Below are 19,319 nucleotides of genomic sequence, written 5' to 3' on the forward strand. Positions count from 1 at the left end.
CATTGTACTGTTGTTTAATTAAATACCATGACCAATATTTTTTTTAAGTTTCACATAAAAATAGAACACTTTTGTTATTTTCAAATCACAAATTTCTATTTATTTCAATCCAAATTGAATTGAATTTAAAAACCTGATTTTTTTTTTAAAGAGTAAACTGAATATTATTACTGATGGTTGTGAGCCTTAGCTATTTCGGTTGTGAAGTTTTAGGTCAAACAATTTAATTCCTGCTTTACTTACTCCTTGCGATTTTCTTCTTCTCCATCGTCAGTTTCATAGTCTGAATCATGCTCACTGTGGTCATCACCATCACTCTTCTCTGAAGGTGTAAATGAGCCTGTATCAGACACACTTTGAGAGGCCATCACTGCATTCAAATTGGACAACACAGTATACAGTGCTCAGACAAATATCGTAATGTCACCTAGTTGATCTTTCTTCCATCGACTTTCACATCGTTTCATCTTCTGCAAAGCAAATAATCCAATGTTCATGATAAAACCATTCAAGCTGAATGTTTACATATATATCACAATATGCTGATTGGAAATGATCACGACAACATACAAAACTAACAATTAGAATATCACTAACTCCACACTTTATTGTATCAGTCCCGTTTTAGTGACTGCGTCGACATACTACACCATAACATATTTGAAAATACAGTTGCGTTTAGATGCATTCTGGTGTACATACAGATGCCATGTACACTTACGTAGATATATTTTAATAATAATGTTTATTATTATTTGTATAATGTCAAAACTTTGATGAACAATAATTAGAAATGGAAGTATAGAATTATAAATATTTGACTAAGCACAGGCACATAATACATACTACTGAATTACTGATTGTCATTTATTTCTTGAACTGCAATCCAGGATTCTAGAATTTTCTAAACATCCACTAACCATTGATTCAGTGATTTTTAAAATTCACTAGCCATGATTTAAAATCCACCAGCCCATCTTCTATATACATGTACATGATTTTATAACAATGAAGCAATAAAAACATTAAACTTCCACAGGTGACTCATTAAAATCACCTTGCTTGTTATTTGTTAGTATTTTAAAAATATACCACAATGTTATATTATTTATCTGTCATGTTGATGTATAAAGTATTGTTCTGTCTAATGCCAGAAGAGGCTATAATTACAGACTGTTTACCTATTGGTCAATCACAAACTGATAGTGATTTATTGTGGTAAAATATGTTTGAACCTACTTTTAAGTAAAGTACACAAAACATATGCATTATCATCAGGTTATAATACTTTTTTCTGGTAAATATAATAATTACAGGGTTGAAATCAGAGGACAGTATTTCAAAATTGTAGGTAACCATACCATCAATTCACATTATTTTTACTGAATAAGTAATTGATTGTTTGGTTAGCTCAAACATATCATTATTTTAAACACCATGCAACAATACACTGACTGTTAAATCAGTTCCATGTTTATTGATTGCTTAAAAAGATATACACAACCATGCAACCATGTTTGAAAATACTAAATAACATGAGCCAATAGTTATGTTTTTTCATTCAGTGAGTGAGGACAGGCAGATTGTACGCACATGTGCATTTTTGATTGCATCAATTCATAACGTTTCTTAGTTTAACTCCCCACTTTTAAACTAAAGGTGCCTGTGTGTGTGCATTGATGAGAACACACATGTATTTTGTTAAAATAGTACATCTGTATGTATAATATTTTTCTGATGCTCTGTGTGTATGTGTGTGTACCACTATGTTCTGTACATAATAATTATAATATAATATTTACAAAGCAGTTTTAAAATATACTAATAAAATTATTAAGGACCGTGAATCAACAGGGACCCACATACATGTATGCTTAGCCCAAATACTTTGATGGTAAGAGAGCTAGATAAACATTTCAACCACGGCAATCTGCAATGCAGTGGAGATTGCTGTGTAGGTTTTCATTCTCCACGGCACCTTTTTCGCTGTGAACTATATTAGAATTTTGTTTCAAGGCACGTTGTTTTTCCGTGGACATATTCTTATTTGCAGGGTTTGACATTTGGCAAGTTATCACAATCTCTAACCATCAGAGACCAATCTATATCAATATTGCACAACCTCTGCCTATCAAACGATAGTCAAAGATTCCAGATCTAATACAATAATAATCTTATGTTTGATGTTAAATACCTTTACATCGATAATTTTCAAGCTCCCTGATAAAAAAAAAAGAGAGAAAAGTTCACATATTAATCACTAATACACACACTACAGGAAGAAACCTGACAGCGCATCCTTTCAATAATGTTCCGGTTAAATATGTATTTGCTGACGGGTTTCTTCCTGTAGTGTGTGTATTAGTGATTAATATGCAAATTTGTTTTTATCAGTGAGATCAACAATTATTGATGTAAATGCCTGTCTAGCTCTTTTACCATTAGAGTACTCAGGCTACCATATGCTATGTGGAATTTATGTACATGTAAGTCATTGTAATTTATAGTAGTTGTTGACAATGTCAATGTGGTTAGGACTTTAGTTGTCACTGATACAGAAAATATCTTATTAAAAAAAACCCGAGATAAGCCTATAGTCTATAGAAAAATATTTTTAAAAATTGTGTCCCTAAATTTGCAGCATATTGGTATGATTTCCATTTCATTTTAATTAAGTTAATTAAAAATGAATGAATAACAAAACCCAACAAAAAACACCAACATGTACTATGTAGGCTATGCGTTTCTTTCTTTGAAGAGTATACTAGAAGCTTGCGTAACCATGGCCACAGAAAATCAGCTCTCAGGAGAACCGGAAGCTACAAATAAATTCCCGAATTTAAAAAATGAAGTTATTATTCACCATCTATTTCATCCCAGAATACAAACTATTATTATATTGCACAACGAGAACATAAACAACACTTCATTAGCCCCATCTTATTGATATGTTGTCAAGACCAAACTACGACCGCAATTCGGACTAAGATTAAAGATCAATAAAGAATGAGGAGTCAGCGCTAAGGAAGAGATATTAGTTATAAATAGTTATTAATAAACTAAAAAATCAAAGTAACAATTAGAGTACCATTTCGTTAAAATCTGATAAACATTTAGTATATATCCATAATCACTTCGAAGAAAATAAGCTAGAATTCATCAAAACAACGAGCTGTGACTTGGCAGGCGCACTGACTACCGGCAGTGGAATTGTGGGTAAAAAATGTCCGCGTCCATCGTTCAGAAGTTTCGTCCACTAATTATAGCACAAACAAATACAAAATGTACTGGCTCCGTTATATTTCTCCACGGGTCAGGTAATTATACTATGATATTGTAAAACAACAAATTCATTATTTTGATCGCATCATCCATGATGAAGAACGTCGCCTGCTTATGGAGTTAGAAATTATATGTCATGGAGTAATCAGTTATCGCGCACATCAGTAGTCGCGCGCCTCTTTTTTTTTTTTTTCTAACGCTCGGGTGTACACACGAACCAATGACGTCATATTCATCAACGTATGAAGAAATACCATATCCTGTTCTCTTAACAAGACTATGTTCAAAAGACACCACAGTTTGTTAAGTATTTAGAAATTACATTAAAAAAAATTTAATCAATAAAAAAAATCTGTTTTCTCAAAAGTCTATGATAAATTAATGTAACCTCTGGGGTCCATATATATTCAGGTTTATTTTTTCACCATCATATCAAACCAGCGGTATGCGGTCAAAACGACCCCATGATGAAACGGCCCTGAACATGTAAGTCAAAACGGCCAAAGAAAAAAGTCAAAACGGCCAAAGAAAAAAGTTAAACCGGCCAAAGACAATGGTCAAAATGGCCAAAAGAAATGGTCAGAACGGCCAATAGGTACTATCATGTTAAATTAATTCCCATTAGTAATAATTAGTCATCAATGTAGCCTATATCACAGGCAGTTCAAAAAATATGTATAAAAACAACCAAAACAACAGAATCACTGGTAACAGTATATTAGCCTACACAATGCAATTTAGGCCTACTATTGTAATTAAGACCACCATTTTATTTAACAACACTGAACTAGTTCCAAGTGGCGCTACTCGTCGGGGGGCATGCGTGCCCGCCCTGTAATTTATTATTTTACTATTCGTCATCCATATATATTCATATACAGGCATTGAAATAAGCATTGTGTCTGGTAACCCATTTACAGGTTACCACAAAATATAGCCTGGTAACCTATAGGTTACCACAACTATATGAAAGTTAGAATTGAATTCGTTACTGCTACTTTTAACGTGGACATTCTGAAATTGTATCGGTGCGTGTGAACATCGGTACGAGAAACGAAATCCTGAAGTAAATTTATCTAGTGGGCGCTGCTTAAACGCGGATTGCCGAGATTGCTTGGAATTGCACAAGTGCGCGCGAACATAGATGCAATTCCTTACAAGAAAATGAAATGCAGAAGTCCGGAATGCATTGCCTGGTTTACGTTCGGAAACGAAACTACCATTACGTTAAAATGTTTGTCGAGAATGAAACACTGTTCTCGACTTTTCTTACATGTCGTAACCTCCCGGTAACCTGAACGACCGTTCTCGACTTATTTCGATGCCTGATATATAAAAACATACCTATCCTTTATAACTTCAACAGAATCAACAGATCCATAAGTTTGTAGATCGATGATGTCTTCATTGTTTTCTTCATGTGGGCGATGTATTTCAGTATTAAGAGACGATTCCGAATTCAAAGAAAAGTTGTCATTATTAATGTCTACACTGACTTCTAAAACCGATTCAGGACGTTCCGTATGTGTACAAAGAGAGCAGAGAAAATCAAAACTCTCACCTGTGGAACACAATTTCAAATATTAAGTTTTTGAAACACTAGTTCCGCAGACTCTGTGTGTCCACCCGTTGCAGTTGTCGCACTTGAGTGCATGCTGGTTTTTTCTCACAGTTTTTTGGCATTGAATACATTTTACACTCATAGTGAAGTAGCTCACGATTCGTCGTGACCATCACAACTATTTTGTTAGGACTGGTTGGATGTTTGATATAACTTTCTCTCATGACACTATATGGCCTCAGATTACAGTTATCTTCCCATTTGGTTGTCCAAAATCCGGAAATTTTACCGCGCAAGTAGTCTGCTGTTTGACTGTGATTATTTCATGGCAGACAGCTATGGAGTGGCAACTATTTGACTGAAGTGACAGGGAGAGCATGTAGTTTGTAAACGTGTAACTTGTTGACACTGAAGACTTGTTTGTGGTAATTCCGGCCCATGCAAAAGTAGTGCTTTTTGTGTAAAATGGGTGTACTCCGGCCAGGTTTAGAGGGTGTGTTTGTTTAAACCAATATGCTGGGAGAAAGAGCTGGACAACAGGGGTTGTCCTTTTCAGGGTATGTGTCCCCCAGGCAGGCAAAGGTACATACAAAAATCCACGGGCCTGCTGATATTAAAAATGTTATAGCCATTAAGGCTATATAGAAACATATAGCGAAATTAATTGTGGTCTGAGGCCATATGACGTAAACTATATGATAAAAAAAGAGAAACTTTTGTTTCATGAAAAACAAACACCAAAAATAAATCTGGATGCGTGTTCGTGCAATGGCCTCTTGAAGGAAGCGGGCTCTTTGATACCGTCGGCAGGTAACAGCAATTAGCCTTTTAACTTCTACAGTGAGTGTTTTGAGTTTGTATAAAATCTGCTTTACAAACTAGTTTGATTTCATGATACCATTCGTGTTTTTATTAGGTAATCGGTTAGGTAATCGGAGTGTTTTAAGGCTCGGGCGGTTTTGTTAATTGTCAAATCAACAGGAGTAACTTTTCCTCTGCCCTGGGTAAAAAACAAAAAATAAAAATAAAATACTGCTGTGAGTTAATCTTGAAAGAGAGCTCTTCCTTTAATATCAATAAAATACTGGTTTAATGCAACCATAGTTTGTAATAAATAGTTTTCATCGTAAATGTTAGCGTTCCATCTCATTTTTGGGGTTTGGGCTTTGAGGTAGGGTTGGGGTGGGACGCCCTTTGCTTGGTGCAATCTCTTGTACAATGGCTCGGGCGATGTGTTTGGAATGGTTACAATAATAACTATTCATGTTTCTCCAAAACTTACCTGTACTTAAAATCTACATATTAACACTTATGTAGATTTTAAACTCTTGTTTATTCAACCATAAATAAGACACAGATAATATCCGTGTAGTGAGACCGTACTATAAAAACTGTCTTTGACACCTGTGTAGATGAAATACATTTTTAAAGTATTATATTTGAGGCCATCTTGACTTTTTTCAAGGGCCGTTTTGACTTTTGTTAAGGGCCATTTTGACTTCTTCACTTTGGCCGTTTTGACTTTCTTAGGGCCGTTTTGACCATTTATGTTAAGGCCGTTTAGTACTGGGGCCGTTATGACTATGATCCAAACTGGCAACATCACATAACATTGAGTTACATCAATAGTTTTGTAGGCCTACACACATAAAAAAATATATGTCTCAACTTGGTGCCATTCGCAACGCACGGTTGAGAAAACAATTAAACACACATCTTCAGTACACTGTTGAAAACACACAAGAAATATGGATTGTCATGCCCAGGAAATTCTGCTCCTGATTGTATCAAGAAACATCTGGAGGCAGTGGATGACTCACAAAGCAGGTTGCATCGCTCGATGTCATCCCTGTTGATGTGCTGGTTTGATAGATGTAGAGCCCCACATTGGGCTCCAAATGTAACCTCTGGGGTAGTTGACAGAATTAACAACTCAATGGGTCCACATATATTCAGGTTTATTTCTTTACCATCACATCAAGCCAGCAACATCACATATCATTGATTTACATCAATTGATGAGGTTGTGAAACCCTTAAAATCAGCACCTGGCATTGAATAAAATATGTCTGACCGTTTGAAGATTCCAGAAAAGAGTGAGCAAGGAGGGGTTAGTAAGTGATAAAAAAGTAAGAAAAGCATGCATGACCCTGATCAGTCCAGTGTCACTGTCAGGCCAGGTCATGTCATGTCACTGTTGTCAATACTTTCCAGTCCAAACCAAACGATAACATTCATTTGGAAAATGAATTACTTAAGTATATACATATATTCTATATAATGAAAAACAATTAATTAATGATTAGTTAGCATATTTAAATAACACTTGGTTACATAAATCTTCCGTTTCTAACTACCATTAGATTTTCCCGTCTCCTTTTTATCCTTTGAACTCCCATCTTATTTCTTCCTGATCTGTCCACCACCACCACCACCACCACTGTCTTTTCAACTGTGACAGGTGTTTGCGGGGCTCACCCTGGATAAAAAATACCTGTAACCAAAAAATTAGCCAAATTTATTAGCCATATAGTAAAATGCTTTAGCCAAAAGTGTTTTACACTACTGTATAGAGTATTTATATGTGAATATGAAAATGTATCTTTTTCAGCTAATTGTGTTGCCTGTGTATGTGGCATTGGCACACATATGCCATTTTTATTAACTGACAACTTCAGAGTGTTCTTTGGTTACTTCTGGCATTAAGAGGCACCTGAAACGATCTTCTATGATCCCGTACTACTGGGGGTTGTTAGTGCTTTATTAGCAGCAGAGGGTGAGAATACCAGGTGGGTACATGGACATACCTAGAGACTGCACCCTTTGAGGAAGATGAGACAGATAGATGATGGTGTGGACAGCTCATAAGACAGTACTAATCGGGGAAACAGATTGAAATTGTGTGAGAAATTGGGAACTTTTAGTAAGATATGTGAGAATGGTAGGTAGAGGGTACCTGAAGGTGAACGGGGTTGAATTTTTTGTTTTTATACAGTGAAAGCACAAATAAATTGTATTTTGAATGTGAATAAAATTAATTATGTTTACAATTTACATTAATGTTGAAACTATCTGCAATATTTACTGTTAGAAAGTTAAAAATAGTGCGAGCCAAATTATGAGTCAGGATTTACAATGTACGTGTCATCGCACACCCTGCATAATAAAATTTATTAGTCTATTCAATACCTTTAAAAGGCTTTTTTTTTTTCTTCTTCCTCAAGTTGTAACAAAGTTATGTAGCCTTATGGGTGGTAATCCTAATAAGGTCAAAGTTCAATGACCTGTATCTTGAAGATTAATTGATATATTAGACTTCTATATTATAAAAAGTTTAAAATTTAGGTTCAGAGGTTTTTTCATCTACTACACTCAGTACATGTATACTAATAATACTTAGTACTATAAATGTACCAAATTTCATTGAAAACAAGAGGGTGAGTCTGAAAAATTATTGATTTGACACAGAATGCCCCCTTAGTATTACACATGCACTGTAAACACTTTTCAGTTCTGTTGAATTTGTAACAGTGTTTGCAGATGATGCTTCACTAATAATAATAATATGGTCATTCACTGGCTGGAGGGGATGGGACGTAGCCCACTCGATGCACGGTCGGTCTGGGATCGATCCCCGTCGGTGGGCCCACTGGGTTATTTTTCGTTCCAGCCAGTGCACCACAACTGTTATATATAAAAGGCTGTGGTATGTACTACCCTGTCTGTGGGATGGTGCATATAAAAGAACCCTTGCTGCTAATCGAAAAGAGTACCCCATGAAGTGGCGATAGTGGGTTTCCTCTCTCAATATCTGTGTGGTCCTTAACCATATGTCTGACGCCATATAACCATAAATAAAATGTGTTGAGTGGTGCGTCATTAAATAAAACATTTCCTTCCTTCCTTCACTGGCTAGAGATGAATTCCATTATGACGAATCGTTCCTAAAGGAGTATCAATGACTGTTTGCTTTGATCATAGTTCTAGCAGTTATTCAGAGTTTGTCAGTGTTCAGTTTTACCATGACTTTACACTCTTCTGGTACACCTCAATGCGCAAATATGTTCTTTAACTTCCCATCACTTGTGATATTAGACAGGTATGCAATTTCCAGTTACGTTGAGTTGTCCATTAACCACTAAGAATCTTATTTTGGTTGTATTCACACAAATCTGCTGCAAGCTTTTTCCATTGCCTGGATTGCAAATTTGCCGGCTTAATATAAGCAGTTTTCTCCTTTGAGAGGGTTTATGATTCTGACAGATATGACAAGTTTCGACCTTTTGGGAAATATTTGATATTCTTGGCTACCATATGCGCGTTACCATATTCGCAACATTTCATTATCCCTTGATGTCCTTCGTGAAGATTCTCAATTATCAATCAGCTCAAAATATTTCCGAAATTACAATTACAAAATATGGATACAGACATTTGATTTTGTGCTGCAAAGTATCCCTTTATTTGGTCTGGATCTTTTTGTGCTCGGTCAGACTATCATGTTTTGTTAAATTAACTACCATTTACGTTTTTGAATCTTCTGATACTGCTTTTGCAATGTTGTTATCATCTGTCAGAAATTGGTCCAATTGTTTTCAATAGTATCAGCAAACAGTTCAACTTCTTCATAGCCAGGACATGTCATTGAATCTATATAAAATTTGTTGTTATCCTCTTAACGGATATCATCAAATGCAAATGTGCCTTCTGTTTTTTGTGTAATTTCGCTTACAGTACTGTTTTGTGTTTTTGTTTAGCAGGAAACACAGGGTACTTGCAGGCAGTAAAAACAGGGAAAACAGCGAAAATGGTTTTAAAAACTTCCCTGCAGGCATAATTTAGGGAATTTGAAATTATGGTCCTATTCAGTGAAAATAAAGGAAAAATACAAGGAATTTTATTTGGGTGTAATGGAATCTGTAAAAATATCAGGGAATTTTGTTGTCCTATATTGTATATACATGGATATGTATACAAAATATGTAAAAATGTAATAAACCTAAGATATTGGTGTTTTGGATTCCTTTGTCTTTTTCATGAGGGTATTGAATGATACAGCTACTGGTGATTTCTAGTGTATAATATAAGTTTTAAAAACTATCTACGTATTTTTAATGAGAAATCATCTGGTCATTATATCAAATTGTACCACCAAGGAAAATGTCATGTTTATATGATCTACACATAGCACCCAAAACACAAACAGTAGAAGGTTATACCAGACTAAGCCACTTAATCTATATACAAGTATTGTTATATGTGTAAACCATAATCTTTATATTCAGCATGTAGGTTTTACATATAGTTATAATACAACATAATGCCTAATGTTTTCTCCAAAGACCACAATGGACATTTGTAGTTTTAATGGCTAAACAATATTAATAGTAATTGGAACACTAGAAAAAAAAGAATGAGTTGAAATGTACACACATATATATATTGTCACAATATGTTGATTATGGTATTTGGAGGTGAAGGCGTGGATATTGGGGGTGGTAGGAGGCCCTTGTATACAATAGAAAATCATGGATATATCGGACAAGGAAAAATATTTTACAACATGGAAAATTCAGGGAAAATACAGGGAATTTTAATTTGAAAAATCTTTTGGTACCCTGAAACAGCAAAATAGATAAAACTTTGCACTCAATTTACATTGTTGTCCCATTGCTGGATATATCTTATTTGACTATGTAATAAGCTACATCTTGTAGACTGGTTTATGCACTTCACATTAAACCAAATGGGTATATCAGGAACCAATCAAATAGTTTGCAAATGTTAGAGAAACGTTCGTTGGCTGAACTTAGGGCATATGTCTTGTTACTGTTAACGTTTTTATTTCCAACTTATATGTAATGTTTCCTAGATCTATGTACATCATCTAGATCATTACTTATATTTGTTTGACTGGGATTTTACTAATTCTGACTGTCTAGTTGTCTGTACAGTATTGCTTTATCTAATGTCAAATCAGATTGTAGTTGTAGTTTCTGACAATTCTTTATCACAAATTCCAACAACTAACCTATCCCTAATTTCCTTTTTGTTTTCAAATTCACAACAGTGCCATTTCATACAGAGATCTGACAAAACATTGTTTCACCTTGCTGCTGATATCTTTGATGAAAACATGCCATTTCATAAATAACGTTTTTGTTGCAATTAAATATTCACTACATTTTTCCAACACTATCTCTAAATTGTTTACATTGTTTTCCTTTTCAAAAACAAACAAAGTAAATACATGTTCTGCCTGTTTTTCCTTTGCATAAATTAGGCTGCTTATCTATACATGTACCTCTTCATCATCCTTATTCAGCTTTGTTGCTGCCCAGAAATGTGAAAATGGCTGTTTCCAGTCTGGCCACTCCTCTGGGTTATTGAACTTAAAGTTGTCTGGTGGATGAAACTGGCATTTTTACAAATAATGACTTCAACCGGCTGTATTTACAATTTTTTTTATCCCACTTCTGACACCATGTTTTATAATTAACTTGTCATTTTACAACTTGAAGATAATCTTAGATTGTCAGTAACCATGTCTTATTTACAAATCGTGTTTAAAAGCCCCCGTTAACAAGTTTGATGTCATGCACTTTCCAAACAAACAGTAACAAATAACAGTATTGAGTGTAGGTATTGTAGTGTATGGACTATGTCATTCCAACCCATGCAAGTCGAGCTGATCAGAGAAACAGAAAAGCTCTACAGCAGATAGGTATTTACAGTTATAATCCTCAACGTGTGTTGTAATTTTACATAATGTATTGATATATTGTAAATTAGGAAATGTTAGTGAGCATTAGCGAATTTAGCGAGGCCACACAAGCTGCTAATATTTCATGATGCTAAATTTAAACAGACGTACAACAGATTGTTCAGAAAAGATTTTTGTGATTAACTAAACACACAATAATGATTACAAGTTATCGATTTAAAAACGAAAAGGATAACAAACGACAATAGTTAGTTAGCATGCATAATACTGCAATTTTCTACTACATGTAATTTTAAGTTAGCTGTAAGCTGAATAACTTTTAAATTCATCAAAAATATTTCAGCTGATCCTACAGCTTAGGCTTATTCTTTTTTTAGTTTCTGATATGACAACCTCACTAAGTTTTAAGATTGATAATATTCTATGATTTACAGTAATAGACGCACATAAATGTACACACACAGACACATGCCAGGGCTGTAGCTAAAAAATCCGGAGTTGTAGACTATTAACTACTCAGTTGCCCCCCAAACAAAATATCCTAGCTACGGCCCTGCATGCGTGCATACATGTACGCACGCACGCGCGTTTGTAAAGGTAACCATAAACTTGGTAACTGATTTAGTGTTTTTGTTAACTGCAGGGTGTCTAACTGGCATGTGAACTGAATGCAGCCAGTTGACTGAAACTGCATGCATGGATATAACACCAAAAATATAAGATGCCTTTGCTTGTACATTATCTGTATAATTATTTTTGTATAATCAGGAGACACAGGCCCGGGAATTCGTCAGTGGTTACAGAGCGTTCTAGGAGAGGAATTTGCATTCCCACACCTTAGAGTTATCTTTCCAACTGCACCTCCAAGGTATGTTTTAAATCCAGTTGTATCTTAATTTCCTAACAACAGTATACACATGTAAATGTATTCTAAAATAATAATGGCATACATGTTAATAAACATAAATATTTGATGTACAACTGTAGTCTATTCAATGTTATATATGTACATCTGTAGTCTATTCAATGTTATATATGTACATGGCATATTATGTCTTGTGATGTACAAAAATATGTAATTAAATATCCAATTAAAAGAAACAATTTTAATACTAATAGTCACCATTCTTGATTGAAAAGCATAAGTGTACATGTAAATTGTATTTGGAGTGTGTATGTGCATGTATAATATTTAGTTTGACAAATATTAAAAAAAAAAATTTGAGTTAAGTATACTACTCAAAAGAATTTAAGGGTCAGACGATATTTTCGACATTATTTTCTGAATGTCAATTATATTAGCTAGACCATAATGTCACGCATGGTATTGTTCCATGTTGACGAAATTAAGTCAAAGCAACCCATAAATGAATTAAAATCCACTGTCATTGACACTGTCGACTAGTTCTAATGGCGAAAACATGCTTACATTTGCACATAAATTAGGGCGAAAACAAAAGGTCTGCTAAGTGCCCATAACTTGCTTTTTCACAAAGCGCTTCATTTGCACGCTTTGCACGTGTATTCCATGTTCCCAATGCTGAATTTCCGTATAATTGGAGCTTGCGTTCGTGTACAGTGCACACTCCAAATTCGACAATGGTACGACTTCAACTAACTATCGAAGATCGAGGAAGGGCTATTGCTTGGCTTCAGGATGGCAATACGCAAAGAAATGTTGCTCTGAGACTTGGTGTCAGTCAGAGTGTCGTTGGCCGACTGTGGCAACGGTACCAAGCAACGAATTCTGTTCGAAATCGTCCACTTTCGGGAAGACCCCGAAGCACTACAAATAGAGAGGACCGCTACATCACCAATATGGCTCTACGTCAACGCACAACCACTGCACGCCGATTACGTGACAATCTGCGGACTGCGACTGGAACTCGAGTGTCTGATCAAACCATACGCAATCGTCTGAGAGCCAATAATCTACGCTACTGTCGCCAGGCTGTTCGACCACCACTCCTACCACGTCACAGAACGGCCAGACGTCACTGGTGCACGCTGCATCTGCTGTGACAACGTGTTCAGTGGGGTCGAGTGATGTTCACTGACGAGTCCAGGTTTAGTCTCCAGTTCAACGACGGTCGGGTTCGTGGCTACAGACGTCCTGGGGAGCGCTTCACTGACGTTAACGTTAGACAACGTCACCGGTTCGGTGGTGGCAGCGTCATGGTGTGGGGCGGCATCTCTATCCACCACAGGACCCCCCTCTATGTGGTGGATGGCAATCTGAATGGAATCCGCGATCTGAATGATATTATCCGGCCGTTGGTTCTCCCAGGCCTTCAGCAGACTGGCGGCGGGGCAGTTCTGCAGGATGACAATGCCAGACCCCACTGTGCCAGGGTGGTAACGGACTTTCTCAGACAACAAGGTATCGCCAGGATGGATTGGCCAGCATATTCGCCTGACTTAGCCCCAATAGAGACCGCCTGGGACGAATTAGGCAGGAGAGTTCGGGATAACCATGCCCCTCCGGCCAACCTTCATGATCTGGGTCAACTTCTTATGGCAGAGTGGCAGGCCATTCCCCAAGAGTTCTTCAGACGTCTGATCAACAGCATGAGGCAACGATGTGTCGAGTGTATTCGCGCCAGGGGTGGATTCACACACTATTAAACGAATGTTCCAATGTGTAAAATCCATGTTTGACAACATTCAACTTTGACAGCATGTCATGTGACTTTCTTGTATACAGTGACGTTTATTTGTGTTTTTTTGTAAATATGGAACAATAAATAATTTTTTTGGTGTAGTTTACATCATCAATCTAATACACTCTGAAACTTAATTGGTTATAAATTTTTGACCCTTAAATTCTTTTGAGTAGTATATATTTTATTTATTTGTATGTGACAGGCCATACAGTCCCATGGGTGGTGCAGTTAGTACTGTTTGGTTTGATCGAGATCAGATTTCTCCATTCACAGCAGAAACTGAGTCTCTGACTACAGCGTGTAAAGAAGTTTCACATTTAATTGAAGCAGAGGTTAAAAATGGCATTCCTAAGAACAGGATTGTAATTGGTAATTTTTACATCATATATTTTACAAATATTTCATTTAAGAACACTTTCATTTTACCATAATAAATTATTTCATTCCCACACTACTGATAGTGTATTTTTCAATATAACTCTTGAATATTCTTACTTAAAATTACTTTCTTGGAATAATTATTCTTGTACATTCCATGTTTTAGTTACCACGCTAAGTTTTATACTAGTAACTGAAACGGGGTGGGATTTAGCTTAGTTGATTGAGTGCTCGCTGGCTTGAGGTGTTTGTGTTACAGGGTTGAACCACCTCAGTGAATTCATTCAACTGTTTGGGTTTTTTCTCCTTTGAACCAGCGTACCACAACTGGTCAAAGGCTATGGTATGTGCGTTTTTGTCTGTGAGAAAGTGCATATAAAAGATCCCTTGCTTAGGAAAAATGTAGCAGGTTTCAGAATTACCAAATGTTTGACATCCCATAGCTGATGATTAATTCATTAATGTGCTCTAGTGGTGTCGTTAAACAAAACAAACTTAAAAACTCAAACATGTTGTACATTTCTGAAAAAAACCCCATGTTTGAAGGTCTTTACCTTCTGAATGTCAATTGCCAGCATAAATATGTGTTCTAGTTTTAGCAGAAATGTCGCAGTGTAAATTATTTGAAAGGAACATTTCAGCAATTAAAAAACCTTAGTAAGCAACTGAATTGTTTGACCACAGACTGGTGATTGTATTTGACCAATATTAAATTTGAGGCTTTTACTTGTTGGTTTGTAATATTTAGTGTTAGAGGTTTGCAAACGTACCCTACATTGGTTGTACTGACCACCTGCTGACTGATACTTGGTTTCATTTTAGGAGGGTTTTCCATGGGTGGTTGTTTAGCCCTACACCTTGCATACAGATTCCACAAGGAGATAGCTGGAGTGTTTGCCTTATCCAGTTTTCTCCAGACAGAATCATCAGTGTATAAGGTCAGATTTTAATGTTGTGTAGGTAATGCATTATGATTTCTTATAATAGCACCAAACTCAATAAAAAGAAGGAAGAAGCATGAATGCTAAATAACTTTTTCTTTGTTAATTCAGTTTATATTAACTCTAAATCCAAAATATATGAATTATAAAATCATTCATTAAATGTTCGGATGGCTATTGTTTCATTCATTTAAGTTCAGAATTTTACATTTATATAGAGATTATTATATGAGCTTGTGTGTCATACTGATTTTACTAAATGAGTGTTAGGATTCTTGTATTGCCCGAGCGAGATCGAGCATAATACCTGAATCCTGACACAAGTTTCCTAAAATCAGTATGACTCGCACACAACTGTAATAGCATGTTTATTATTACTGTTTCTTTTTTATGAATAACAAAGACTGTCTCAAAATGTTTCAACCACAACTACAAGAAGATGACAAAATGACATCATATTTCACATGCACCTGTTATGACTTTGCTTCCCAGAATTATGTCATTACACTTGTGCTTCGTATGGTTTTTATTAACTTGGTTATGTTGAACCATGTGGATAATAAATGCTAGTACTATATGCAGGAGCTTCTGTTCACAACTGCATGGTAAAACACGAAAAGATGTCAAGATATAATTAATAGACTATGGATTTCATGTCTTCTAGACATGTTGTCACTCTGTCCATCCTAGTAAGTTGTGTAAATGACCACTTGATAGACATTGGATTTCATGTCTTCTAGACATGTTGTCACTCTGTCCATCCTAGTAAATTGTGTAAATGACCACTTGATAGACTTTGGATTTCATGTCTTCTAGACATGTTGTCACTCTGTCCATCCTAGTAAATTGTGTGAATGACCACTTGATAGACATTGGATTTCATGTCTTCTAGACATATTGTCACTCTGTCCATCCTAGTAAATTGTGTAAATGACAAGAAGTCTCAAGTATTATAATAATGCCTGTTAACCAATCCTTTACCGTACAATATAATGCTTTTACAGTGCTTATGGTTTGAAAATTGATGGTGATCAACAAACTGCTCTCCTCAAATTATGTAGGAGAGCAATTGCTCCCAGTGTAACAAGTCAGTGTAATTTTGAGTAAATATATTAATGATATCGGCGTGTGACGAGGCGAGCAGGTTTTCATCCACGTGGAAATAGTTTTGCATAACCACACGCGAGTGGGAGCAATTACTCGCGCCAAACCATAAGGACTTCTTTTATGGATAGAGAATCAAAATTATGTTTCCTTAGTTTAGTAAGGTCTTGGAATAAATAAGCTTTTTAGAATCATTTTGTGTATATTTTCTAATATTTATTTTTCAGAGTATAAAAGAAGACGGAAGCAGTCTTGTTCCGCTGTTTCAGTTCCATGGCAAGAAGGACTGTTTAGTTATGTATGAATGGGGGGAAGACTCCTTTCAAAAGTTGAAATCTCTCGGTGTCGAAGGGCAGTTTCACACATTGTCACATCTACAACATGAATTGAATAGAAAAGAAATTGAACTCTTAAAGCAATGGATTGTAGAAAAAGTTCGCAACAATTAATTAATATTCAAATGTTTAATAATATTAACTTAAACATTGTGTTAACAGGGCACAATATTTCACGAGAACCATTGTTCTGTTCGCATGTCAGTTATGCAACTTTAAAATCATGTGAACCGCTAATCAGTTACATGGTGAACCAATACATTCTAAAATTAAAAGTACCTATCAGTAGTCAAATTAAAAATCTTTAGTTTTTTAAAATACATTTGAACCATCAATGTAGCATGGAACCGTAGTCTAAATGTTTTAGGATTAAGTAGGTCTAACTCATCGGTTATGTGAATTATATTCAAGTAACCGAACAATCGGTCACCTAATTAAAACTCACGTGAACTGACTTCCGGTTACGTTAGATTTTGAAATATTGTACCCTGCAGTGTAGGAAATGTTTGACAGTTAATATGCATAGAACTTAATATATTTTAAGAATTATGAACTCTAAGACAATAGTTGGATGAAGGGTATTACGATAACATTCTTGATTACAGTTTTTAATTTTGCATTAATTTTTATGGATGTTCCCGGTGGCCATTAGGTTAAGACTAAATTGTCAAATGTCGTGTGATCTATAGTGGTAGCTTCAAATGTTACCACTATACAGTACTCAACTTCACATACTTTTGCAAATCCTGGAAATTGTAAGCAGTACTAACACCATGAAATACAGCATGATACCCTAAAGAAAACTTGTTTAAAGTGACAGACCCTAGTTTTTAAACACTAAGGCCAGTTTATCACTATTAGAGCCGTTTATGATCACTTATATTTTAATGTTTTGATTTTTATGTTTAGATTATCAGTTTCCATACAACCCAAAGTATTTCTGGTAATCCTGGTGTTTCTAATAGGACAAAATGCATTTTTCATATTTGCAAAAACGCATGTTTATGAAGTCAAGTTCTAGTCTATTTTTAAAGATATTTCCATTTCAATGTCACAGACTTAGTCATTTTAAAGAATATTTCCATTTCAGCGTCACAGAATCTTGTTTCACTCTATTGTAACTTTATCCAAGTGTGTTACAGGTTTGTACATTAACTAAACTTAGTGTCCATTTTTACCGTTTACGAGATTATTTTGGTAAATAATGATATGCATTTATGAATGAGATGTCATAATTATGATATGTTATCTATAGTCCATCCCATCCTACAAAAATGATAGTGAATATAAAAGATCCCTTGCTATTAATGGAAAAATGTAGCAGATTTCCTCTAAGACTATATGTCAAAATTACTAAATGTTTGACATCCAATAGCCAATAATTAATAAATCAATGTGCTCTAGTGGTGTCATTAAACAAAGCAAACTTTAAAATAATTATTGTTGAGCACTATACATGTACTATTAATAGTTATTGATAGATTCCACCTAGCCTTTGCTTTCACCATCATCGCCACCATGACTTTGGGGTTTTTTCCACCAAGCAAATGTGAAATGCAAACAGATGGGTTCTATTGATATTCAGTAGTATATTTCTGCCAAGTAAAAAAAAGTTAAAAGTTTAATGACATCACTGCACTGGAGAAAAATTGATGGGATGTCAAACATTTGGTAAATGTAGTCTTAAATGAAAATGTATTACATTTTGAATTTTCATTAGGAGCAAGGAATCTTTTTATATGTACTTTCCCACAGACAAGACAAAACATACCAAATCCTTTGTTATACGGCCAGGCCTCCCAGACCTATATTTCCTATATTTTTTTATAGGATCCTATAAAACTCCTATATTGAGATTCATTTCCTATATTTAACTCAATTGCTTTGCCAAATGCTAATGAATAAAATATGTTAGTGAGTTATATTGGCAGTGAAAGGTAGCCTGTCAGAAATTCAGAAGATGCTTTGAATGTGGGAGATCTGTATCAAGTGCCAAACAAGATCCTGCTCACCTGATGAGGTGAGGAGGATGTATTACTGACACAAGATGCACCAACTTTCAAAATATCCTGGATATCGGCATGGACTGCTGGCAAGCCTTGGTATATAATTGTTGAGGTAGTAGATGGTATCTTGTGTACATAATGTGTACAAGTGGCTGGGAGGCCTGTTATACCAGTTGGGGGACATTGGTTGTGATGGGAAGAAACACAATCAGAGAATGGGTACACCTAGGAGATTTGATCCTTTAGCCCAAGCACATTAGGTGAGCGCTTTACTGAGCTATATTCAGACCATGACAGAGAGTAATCAAAACTCCATGTGCTTGTT

General features: G+C 35.4%; 2 protein-coding genes across 2 annotated transcripts in view; one reads left to right on the forward strand and one right to left on the reverse strand.

Annotated features, from left to right (window-relative positions):
• LOC121369993 (tubulin polyglutamylase TTLL5-like) overlaps positions 1–3,184 on the reverse strand; it is a 38,670-nt gene extending 35,486 nt beyond the window's left edge. Inside the window, exons 1-2 of the mRNA XM_041495075.1 lie at positions 3,089–3,184; positions 244–470 (exon numbers count right to left, since the gene is read on the reverse strand). Coding sequence (XP_041351009.1) covers positions 244–368 — 125 coding nt within the window. The 5' untranslated portion in view covers positions 369–470; positions 3,089–3,184. The remainder of the gene's footprint in view (positions 1–243; positions 471–3,088) is intronic.
• A 39-nt stretch (positions 3,185–3,223) lies between these two features.
• LOC121371119 (lysophospholipase-like protein 1) lies at positions 3,224–19,313 on the forward strand. The gene is made up of 5 exons (XM_041496782.1): positions 3,224–3,317; positions 12,336–12,435; positions 14,433–14,599; positions 15,431–15,546; positions 16,881–19,313. The coding sequence occupies exons 1-5, from the start codon at positions 3,224–3,226 to the stop codon at positions 17,100–17,102; spliced, it is 699 nt and encodes a 232-aa protein (XP_041352716.1). The 3' UTR covers positions 17,103–19,313.
• The last annotated feature ends 6 nt before the right edge of the window (positions 19,314–19,319 follow it).

This window comes from Gigantopelta aegis, chromosome 4, assembly GCF_016097555.1.
Source record: "Gigantopelta aegis isolate Gae_Host chromosome 4, Gae_host_genome, whole genome shotgun sequence".
Classification (NCBI taxonomy): domain Eukaryota; kingdom Metazoa; phylum Mollusca; class Gastropoda; order Neomphalida; family Peltospiridae; genus Gigantopelta; species Gigantopelta aegis.